Source organism: Apis mellifera, linkage group LG1 (genome assembly GCF_003254395.2).
Source record: "Apis mellifera strain DH4 linkage group LG1, Amel_HAv3.1, whole genome shotgun sequence".
In the NCBI taxonomy this organism is placed as follows: domain Eukaryota; kingdom Metazoa; phylum Arthropoda; class Insecta; order Hymenoptera; family Apidae; genus Apis; species Apis mellifera.
This window is the reverse complement of record NC_037638.1, coordinates 5,680,813-5,691,386: the sequence shown is the minus strand read 5'-3', so window position 1 is coordinate 5,691,386 and position 10,574 is coordinate 5,680,813. Positions and strand designations below refer to the sequence as shown.

General features: G+C 25.7%; 1 protein-coding gene and 1 long non-coding RNA gene across 5 annotated transcripts; one reads left to right on the top strand and one right to left on the bottom strand.

The window, feature by feature from the left end:
- Nucleotides 1-1,664: 1,664 nt before the first annotated feature.
- On the top strand, nt 1,665-8,908 carry LOC411405. 2 transcript variants are annotated; one of them, XM_026441997.1, is made up of 12 exons: nt 1,665-2,031; nt 2,398-2,532; nt 3,192-3,284; nt 3,532-3,657; nt 3,726-3,857; nt 4,279-4,469; nt 5,055-5,255; nt 5,725-6,132; nt 6,414-6,695; nt 6,902-7,085; nt 8,054-8,496; nt 8,654-8,908. In XM_026441997.1, the coding sequence occupies exons 1-12, from the start codon at nt 1,782-1,784 to the stop codon at nt 8,822-8,824; spliced, it is 2,616 nt and encodes an 871-aa protein (XP_026297782.1). In that variant the 5' UTR covers nt 1,665-1,781; the 3' UTR covers nt 8,825-8,908. The 2 variants fall into 2 exon arrangements, with proteins under 2 accessions (XP_026297782.1, XP_026297772.1); XM_026441987.1 differs by having other exon boundaries at nt 3,493-3,657.
- Nucleotides 2,061-10,012, bottom strand: LOC107964593. 3 transcript variants are annotated; one of them, XR_001703380.2, is made up of 6 exons: nt 9,574-10,012; nt 3,550-3,640; nt 3,146-3,363; nt 2,885-3,004; nt 2,182-2,798; nt 2,061-2,073 (listed from the first exon to the last, which is right to left on the bottom strand). It is a non-coding gene; the product is annotated as an uncharacterized LOC107964593 (long non-coding RNA). The 3 variants fall into 3 exon arrangements; XR_003305083.1 differs by having other exon boundaries at nt 2,885-3,363; XR_003305084.1 differs by lacking the exon at nt 9,574-10,012 and adding an exon at nt 5,106-5,207 and having other exon boundaries at nt 2,885-3,363.
- Between the last annotated feature and the right edge of the window lie 562 nt (nt 10,013-10,574).

Sequence of the window (10,574 nt, the reverse complement as noted above, 5' to 3'; positions counted from 1 at the left end):
TTATAATCAAAAATATTTATGTCTATTTATAGTTTTTTTGCAATAATTTAATATGAAATAATATAAAAAATTCGAGAAATTTACAGTCAAAATATTCATTCACTTTCGTGCACAATTTCGCTTTTATTTTTTTTTTGGAGTTACAAATGTACAAATATATTTCTATAATTTTTATAATTCTTTTTCTATAATTCTTGAATTTCTTATATTACTATTTTATTATGCATTATATTTTTTGTATAAATTTATTGCAAAAAAATGAGAAAAAAATATAAATACTTTTTTTCTATTATCATAGCATCATAAAAAATAAATAAATAATTATTTTTAAAAAAATAAGACTCATGATTTCTATATGATGTTAATAAAATAGTAAAATTTGTTATAAAAGGATCATTTTATAAAAAAAAATTAATTTCTTTGAAATAAAAGATCGAATTAAGAAAATCTCAAAATATATTAAAAGAGATTTATCAGAAATTAACTAATTGTTTAAAAAAAAAAAATTGAAGAAGGATTGTGCTTATGTATATATATCAATCAAATGGAAGATTCCTTGTTACTTATTGATGGTGCAATGTATTAGTGTATAGAAAATCGATCGTGTCTTTGATGGAAACTAATACAAGCAGGTTGTATGTCAATCGCAAAGAATATTTCTCAGCGTTTGTTCGTAATTCATTAATTTGAATCGAAAAAGAAATGAATTAATTTTATATATGTATTTCAACGACTGTGAATTGATTATAAAAATAGCGGCCATGATCAAAGTATATTGTTTAAAATTGACTAGATAAATATTTTACGACGAATATGGAAGTTTGAAACGTATTAACTGTTGATTGTAATTTATTTAAAAATGACGTAAAATTGTATTCCTTATGAATTTATGATTTTTTATGAAATATCTAGTCGGTATAATTAAACGTTCTTGATTGTGGCTTTAATTAAAATTAAGACAATTTGTTTAAAAAGATATTAAAAATATCATATGTATATTTTTTTTAAAAATTAGATAAAAAATTTTTATTTAATGTATTTTGATTAATTTAAATAAATTACTATATTACCATAATGTACATAATATCTTCAAATAGATATTGAAATTTAGTTTCTTCGTTTTATTTAATAATTTTAGATAAATGTTATATTGAAATAGCAATACAAAAAAATTTATACTATTAATATAACACGAGCTTACTATCATAGCTACGAATATTCATGCAATTAGAAAGTATAAAAAAAGAAGAAAGTAATTGTATAAAAAAAGAAGAAAATAAATTGTTCCTGTAACGAACAAGATAATGTTAAACATGTATTATCTTAAATTACTACGATGTTGCATAATTTATGAGCTTTCAAATATGTTAATTTTTAATGTATTAAACACTTAAATATGTTACAAATAAATAGTCGAATATTTTCTATAATTTTATGGTGGTCGTAAAATTTATTCATCAAGAAAACTTTTCCAAAAACTAATTCTTCCTTTCAATCCTAAGATGAGAAAAACGACAGATAATTCATTATTTCAAATTTTTATCTTTCTTCATTTTAATTCATATATATATATATATATATATATATATATATCAATTTTCAATTACTCATATAATTTTACTTATTTTCCAGTAATGTAATCAAGTTTAGATTAATATATTAATTTTTTTTTAAACTTGAAAATTAATTTATATCAAATTATTTTAATTTATAAAAATATTTGTCTCCAATTTTTTACTCGTTATATAATCTTCATAAATAGATGATGAATAGCTATTATAATGCATCGAGTGAGTAAGCTTCTAGCCGATTGTTCTCTTCAGTTTCCAGTTACTCAGGTTAAATCGAAACACAATTTATCCATATCAATTGCTTCGGTTGCTTTGATTCAGGTGCAGTCGCCATCGAACGACGTACGGTATCATGTTCCAATCATTATGGAACCAAAGTATATCGAATTCACATACTTCACACTATTTTCTCTCTTGCTATTGATCATGGCCGTTCATCTTCAGGCTTTTTTCGGAAAAGGTGAGTTCATTCGGTTCTCCCATTTTTTCTTTAAATTTCCACCTTACATAAAAAAATTAGAAATAAACAAAATGAAAACTTTCCATATTCATAATCATATTCTTCCTTGTTAAAAGTAATTGAAAAATAATTATTGAAACATCTTCTTACCTATTCTTTTACATCTTCTTATTGCTTCTCCAAATATTCTACTTTCATAAAACATTATAACAGTTTAATAAATTTTCAATCCATTTTATCACTCCATACACAAAATTTATCCTTTTAAAAATATTTTTTTCAAACGCATGGAAATTCAATTTTCCAAAATATTCTTCCAAGGATTGAAGAAATTTCGAATTGTGACTTATAATAATTTATACACAGAATTGATCCAGGCACCTGTCCATCGAGGATGCCCGTACTTGCATTGCGAGGAAGACGAGCACTGCGTACACAGAAAATTCCGATGCAAAAATCCACCTTGTCCCACTATGCTCTACTGCTCGAAATCTCGTACAGGTAAGCGTCTCGACAACGACATCTGAGTTGGTGAAATTTAATTAAGGTTGCAGAGCCCAAAGAACGATTAACGGTGAATGCAATTTTGTGAATGGATCTGAAACAGTTGTTTAAGTTGTAAATTCATTGTCTTTAGATGTTTGATCCCATTATACAGGGATGCGGTAGATTTTAGATTATGTAATGAAAATGAAATTCCTGGATGATATACATCCCTCTGGAACCTGTATTAAGAGATGCACTAAGAGATATCCTTTCAAGGGAATCTGAAATATGAAAGAAATATAGATTTAATATTTACAGTTCAAATCAGAAACGAATTTGAGAAATTTTATAATTTTTGATTTCTTACCTTACTTCAAGTTTTTCTTTTTCTTTTCGTTTTGAATGAGAATTATTTCTCTGTCATTTTAATATTCAGAAATAGAAATTTTGTCTCTTCAAGGTTCATTGAATAGTTATTATTTTTAATCTAAGTGAGAAAGTAGGTATAAAATATTATTAAAAAAATATGTAATTTTACGCCGCATAAATGAGTTAAGTTAATTAAAAGAAATTTCGTTCTTTGTATATCCTTTGAGTAAATTATTAAATTATAAAAGATTTCTCATACGCAAGTTTCTATTCTTTATTTTTAATGCGCATTCGTGTCTTTTGAGAATCTTTGAAGGGTCCTTCCAGCTGTGATGCCGTATACTGCACCAATGGATACACATGCATGATGAAAGTCCGCCGTTGTCGTTGGGATGAAAGTGAGTTCGTACATACATGTTCATATTTTCGTATAAATTGAAAAGGCGAGAAATCAAAACTGATTTCGAATTCAAGTTTCTGAAAAAAAAAAAAAAAATATTTTTTCGTCAATATTAATTAAAACGGAAAAATAAAAAAAGAAAAAGATTCAAATTGTTGTAACAAATTATACATAAAATTAAGAAAATTGAATTTAATATCGATTAGAATGTGAGCAACAGATAGTAAGATGCGTGTCTCTAAAAGAGTATCACGAGGGGCCACCTTCTTGTGCCGGATTCAAGTGTCCTCAAGGAACCCACTGTGTCTTGAGAGAGTCGTTCTGCGCTGAACCCCCTTGCAAATTGTTGAGAAGCTGCATCAAAAATAAAGGTTCGACAATTGTAAAAACAATATTTTCGAAAACGTTTAAGCATTTTCTATAGATATTTTTTTCACAGAAATGCAAATTTGGTTCGGAAAATGTCGTACTCTTGGTTGCCAATCAGAGTATGAATGCTTCTTACGAAGACCTGAGAACAATTGTTCAAATCCTCCGTGTAAACACACTCCAGATTGCATCATTGAGAAGGGTAAAATTTTTTTAGAAAGTTTTGAATTTTACTTAGGAATTTTGATTATTAATAATTAATTATGAGAAATTTATTTTAAAAAAATCAATCTTTTGATTGAGAAAATTTCGAAAATTATTAAAATTGATATGATAAAAAATTTAGGAATTTTGATTATTAATAATTAATTATGAGAAATTTATTTAAAAAAAATCAATCTTTTGATTGAGAAAATTTCGAAAATTGATATGATAAAAAATTGAATTGAATTTTAAAAATATATAATTCTTGTAAAAAATTTTAAAAGTATTGTTTTTTTTTTTTTTTTTTTACTAAAACGAAACTTGAATTTAAACAATGTCTGCATGTCGATTTAATGCAAATTAATTTTTTATAGGTTAGTCTGTATCTAAATTAAAATTCATTTTTTTTTGTTCTTCAGAAAACGAAGAAAATAAGCATTGTCGAGGTTGGATGTGTCCACAAATGCAAACTTGTATCGCAGAAATTATAAAACCGTGTGGAACAGATGGATGTAAGATTAAAAGAAGTTGCAAAGTGTCAGTGAATGACTCTTCGTTCTCAAGAAGATCTCTGGAGCACAAAAACGATGTTTCTCAAGCCGAAATTGAGGTATTATTTTATTCGAAAGTGAATTGACAATCTTTAAAAAATTATATGATTTCGTTTAAAAAAAAAAAAAGAAGAAGAAAGAAAGATTTCAAGATGATGTTCAAATATTAACTTTCCAGTTGCATAATTAAGAGAAAGAAAAATAGAAAATTTCTAACAATATCAATAATGTGAATTTTTCTATTTCTCCTCTCATTAAAAACTTTGATAAGTTCAAAATTAAAAATCTTGGGAGATTTGTGTAAAACTTTACTATATCCCTTCTTACTACGAACTTTTAAAGTTTTAGATTAAATAAAAAAAAAAAAAATTAAAATGTCTATAAAAGTTACATTCCACGCCAAAATAATTAAGAATATCAAATTATCTTTACAATACGAACTATAAAAAAAATTTTCAAATCTTCAAAATTAAAAATTTTGAACAACATCAAAAAAAAATTAAAAACTTTCTACAATCGTTAAATTATCCACTATTTTTTTGTTTTTCAATATAAAACCAAATCCTTATTCCTCCATTTTATCGATCCATTAAGATTAATTTTTCTCGCAAAGTCTGCATCTCGATAAAGTTTTTTATTTCCAGCAATTTCAAAATTGGCTTCGATCTATAAAGAACACAATTGGTGACGCGTACAGTGATTGGCTGGAAACGATGCTGTTGTCTCGAGGCGAAGAGTTTCGAAAATGGCTGCGAGCATTGAAATTGGATGTCGAGGGACATCCGATATTTTCAGCACGCGAACAACCCGTTACACTCGCGGAAAATCCATTTCGCGATACTTTGGTAAGTAGAAGGTTAGAAATTTTGGTGAAAAATTCGATGAAAGGGAACGAATCCGTGACTCGTGACAATAATGGCGAGTTGCGTTTTATTATGCGTGCGCATCGTTAAATTATGTTATACGAATTCCACCATTCGGCTGGACCGAAATTTATGACGTGCAATATGTACGCGTGGGACGTGAGATGAATCGTTCGTGATAAAAATGAAGCGATATTATTGGATGAAAATAAAAAATGGGATAGTTTGTACAGGACGGTTTCTGAAATGTTAATATTTTAAAAAGTGAATTTACTACAAAGAAAAATGAGATAGGAAGCTTATTCGAGCAATACCATGTAATAAAATATTCCATTGTTATAATTTTTCAAATTTTTTTCTCTTTCGATACTCGGATTTTTTAATTATGGTATAATGGTAATAAGATTAAGATTAAAGAATTCGTTTAAAAAGAAAGTTAATTTTATTACAGAATGGATCTACCTTGGACGATTTGAACAGAGAAATAAAAGAAATCGAATCCCTTTTAAAGCAAAGAAACGTAACGAGCATTCTGGAGAAAATTCTTGTTCCAAATAAGATTTTGACACCACCCTATCCTTTGGAAATCGCTCAACCAAAGAATCAAAAGGAATCTAATCTTTCCCTGATTCTCAAATATCTGTTAAAATATCCTCCTTACGGAGAAAATCAATTTTTATCGTCGCCAACTCCAAAGATAGAAAATACTCATGATCAGCAATACCTTGTAGTTCCTGTGAAAAGTATGAAAGATTTAACTAGATCTCAAATTATCGATTACGATCCTAATATGCAAAATCATAAAGTAATTTCGGATAATGAAAAAATATATGAAGAACGGAATAATAATTTTTCCTTCGTGAGTATCCTTTTTATTTGTAATTATCTTTGACAAACAAAAATTAACATTAAAAACTGAACGTTAAATAGATTTCAATAGACTCGGGTTTGTTCGTAAAAGTTCGGGCAGAATCGGAACATCTCGAGCGATACGATTTTACCCGAATTTTTCCGATCGATTCCGAAGTCCAAAATTTTATCTTGAAACATTATAAATCGATGGAAAAAAGTTAATATCATCTTAATTTTAATTCCAATGATTTATCGAATTTCATTCCAATTGTTTAATTATTTTCAAAGAATGTTCCAGAGAAACAAAGGAATTTATCATTAACCAAAGACGAATTACCGTCTCTATGGACTGAATTCCAAGACGTTGAAAAGTTACCCAAGAAAGAAATGCATTCTAAGGAAGATTCAATTGATCCTACAGAAGAGGAAAAATTGACGAGTAAGGCGCAATACTTTGATGATGTCCCTGTTGATTTGTTTGAAAAGTTTCTCAAGTCTGTGGAATTCTCCCCGATTGAAAACACGCCACAGACTTTCGATGAGAAGGCTATTAAAGAAAATCACGAAGACGTAAGTTTTATAGAGTAAGTTCTATAGATACGAGCGAATTTTGATTGAATTGAAAAATAATCATTTTTTATATATGAAAGAATATATATATAAAATTTAAAGATTTCTATTAATACACAATAATAATAATTCTATTATCATATTCTCAGTAATGAAAACAAATTCTTCAATGATCAATAAATATTTAATAAGTTTCGTCTGTATAGAATTCGCATGAAATTTCACAAAATGAGAAACGAGATAAAAACTTCGAATTGACTTTGGTAACTCGTGATAACGAAGATGTATCTAGGGATAAAGAAAGTCAATTTTCATCCGTTAATGGCGACAGTCAGACAAACTTCACGGACAATCTCAAACCAACTGATAATATCTCTCCCGAGAAATTAGGTAAGTTCCCTTCATCTTCATTATGATTTATACGAATGCAAATATTCGATATAATAATTATTAACAAAAACTTTTATCAACATACGTACGACTCGAAGTAATTATATTATTATTTATCATAGTATTAATTATTTATAAAAAAATTTCTTTTAACTCTTAATAATCGAAGAAATAAATTGTCTCGTACAAAATTTCTTCTCGAATTTTTACTTATTAAATCAAAAAATTTTTGATAAAAAAAAATTTCCATAATTCAAATTTTTATTTCTTTTTTTGAAATATGAATTAATTTTATTTGTACATCACTGTACTCATTAAATTAAAAATATTTCGATGTATGGACGTTTGAAATCGATCGCAGAAAAATGTCTAAAAATATGATTTATTATTTTGTATTTATATCGTTACGCTCCATAAACCATTAATTAAATAAATCAATCCGATATTTTGAGATTAAAAAGAGTTGTGGAATCGTTTACAATTCGAACGAAAAAAAAAAAAAAAATAGTTACGAACAAACGATTTCTGAATATCGTGATAACTTGAAAAATCCGGTTTGATTGGCGATTCTTTTAATTGGCACATATGATGCCGTTACGTTGACTGACTTTCATTAGTTTCCGTTCGATAGCAGGACAGAATCAATTTGATATTTTTAGAAAGTCTGCATCGATGATGTAAACACGTAATCTTCTTTTTTTCCTCGCTTGTTCGATCCAATTCTTTTTTTTTTTTTTTTCTTAATATGCTGATGACAAAAAATTTGTAGCAAGTTTATTTGATTAAAAGGATAAAAAGAAAAAAATAATTCGTTAATTTTTTGTTGAAAAAGAAGATTAATATAAGAGTCAAGATTTGTGAAATTTACGAGTTTGAGAGTTTGGAAATATTTTTAATTTTTAATTGCAAAAATAATAAATCTATTAGAACTAATCTGTTAGATTTAAAAAAATATATATTTATTTTAGATAACATTGAATTATCTAATCAATCGAATAATATGAAAGATGGCAACTTAGGATTATCATTGCAACAAATGGACAACGAGAACGATGAAGAAATGGATTTAAATCTCTTTCTCGAACCGAACAATGAGAGTTTTTTGCCTTACTTAGAAACCTTAATGAAAATCGTGAATGAAGAAATCGCCGCTGAGAACAAAGATATAGAACTGAATCCCGATGAAAGTTCAATTAAAACGTCTATTCTAAATAATGTTGCAAACGTACCATCTGAGTCTAAATCTTTGAAAGTTGAATCATATAATAGTTCTATGGAAGAAATTTTAAATGATAGCAACTTATATGATACAGAGTTTTTGGAAAAAGAAAAATTTAATAAAATTTTTGAAAATCAAATAATTTCCACGACCATCGCGACAAAATTAAATCAAAATCAAAAATCACAACAGGTACCTTTTATAAATAAATCTAATATTTAAAATTTAAAATTTAATTATGTATGTTCAAAAAAATATATTAGTGCTTATATATATATTAAACCATTTTAATACTAATTATAATTGTTCAACACAAAATTAAAATCGTTTTTTTTTAATTTCACCACAGGAAAAAGAATCGAGGACATCTGAGATAATTTATGCAAACGAAGAACCTACTATTCGATCCTTTCATAATTTGGCCAGTTACGGTTCTAGCAATGGTGATGTTGCTCTTCCGGATTATACTTATATCGAATACGATCGTATGAAACATAAAGATAATAAAAAAAATAATTAAATGAAATCATAGCTTTAATGAGAATCAATTAATATAAAAATATCGTTTCAAGATCAAAAATAAAACTTGCAATGTATTTACATAAAATTTGTCATATAATATTTACTATCTCTTCATTTATTTTTTTTTTAAATGATAAAAAAAATACAAGTATTTAATAATGCGTATCAAATCATTTAGCAAGCAAAAGATCAGAGATCGTTTTGAAAAAACGATGATTGTTCTAATTCAATCGAATTGCATGTTCTTACGCCATGAAATAAGATCTCTAGATTTCTATTTCTATTAAATCTATCAAGAATAAATTATTAACATTCTATGGGAAAATAAAATCATTATTTCATTATATCTTGTAATTCTCTCGTATATCGAAATATTTGTATATAATTATAATTGCATTTCCACGATTGAATGTAAAATACATATCTACATGATTAATTATTCGAAAATTAATAATTAAAATACTTCGAAAAAATAATAAATTCATCTAGATTAATATAGACATTTCATTTATAAAAAATAAAAATGCTAAAAAGATAAAGAAAAAGAAACTTCTAACCTATAAAACTCAGAAATATGATAAATACGATACAAATTTATCATTCAAAATTTCTTTTAAAATAATTTTTGACTAAAGAATAATATAAATGTTTGTATATTAATTTTTTAAATTTAGATTTATAAAAACGAAATATTCATTTTTTCAAAATTGAAACTTCAAATTAACAGATTCTATTATGTTGACTTACTTTAATATGTGGCATCATCTTCTCTTTGATTATATTATTAATTGTATTTGATAATATAAACAAATTTCTTTAATGATTAATAAACACGTGAACACACTTAATAATAAAATAAAATTTAATAAATAATATTAACTTGTCAAGTCGAACTCCGCAGATGCGACATCTTTATATACTAATGATAATTTGATGAACTATTATATAAAATAATCAATATCGATTGAAAGTTTGTTAAAAGTTCAGAAATGAAACACGAAATAGAAGTAAGAAAATCTTATATAAACCAAAGAATATATTTTCAAACTATTATTAATTCCCTATCATTTCCCATGTTATACATCCGTGAATGCGGGAATTACTTTTCTTTAGACTGCTGTTTACGTTACATTCCAACTAAAAACACGATCTAACCTAAATTTATTTGCGTGATCGAATATTCCCAGGTAATTATTACAACTATTATTGCAAATAATCAAAAAGTTTTTTGTGGTGCATCAATTAAACGAATTTATATTTTAATTTATATTTAGTGATTTTTTAAAAACATGTTAATATCTGTTTATTTAAGTATATTTACATTATTAATGAAAATTGTGATATAATAATTTTTTGAATTAAAAATTATATAATCGAAATTTCAATTGATTCAAGATTTATATATGTAGTATGTACTTGTAGAATTTTAATTAATGTTATTATGTTTTAATTAATATGGTCTTACAAAACATAACAAAGCTTTGTTAAATTTTTAATAATTTATCAAATTCTTTAACATAAATAATATACGAGTATTAAATATTTATTATATAATATATAATAATAAAAAAATTATGATTTTAAGGAAAATTTGAATATTTTTTTCATTTTTGTAAAAACAGAATATTATAATTATGAACCAGAGCATAAAGAAAATCTCAAACATTTAATCTCATACTAAAAAATTATCAGATATATACATATGAAAGATATTCACAAATAACAATAGATATTATATCGCATATTAA

Excerpts from the sequence above, each read along its gene's own strand:
- LOC411405 (XM_026441987.1), top strand. The coding sequence starts at position 1,782 with ATGCATCGAGTGAGTAAGCTTCTAGCCGATTGTTCTCTTCAGTTTCCA. Across the intron at positions 3,285-3,492 it reads CCGTTGTCGTTGGGATGAAA|AATGTGAGCAACAGATAGTA; the intron begins GTGAGTTCGTAC and ends AATATCGATTAG. Across the intron at positions 6,133-6,413 it reads GGAATAATAATTTTTCCTTC|AATGTTCCAGAGAAACAAAG; the intron begins GTGAGTATCCTT and ends TTATTTTCAAAG.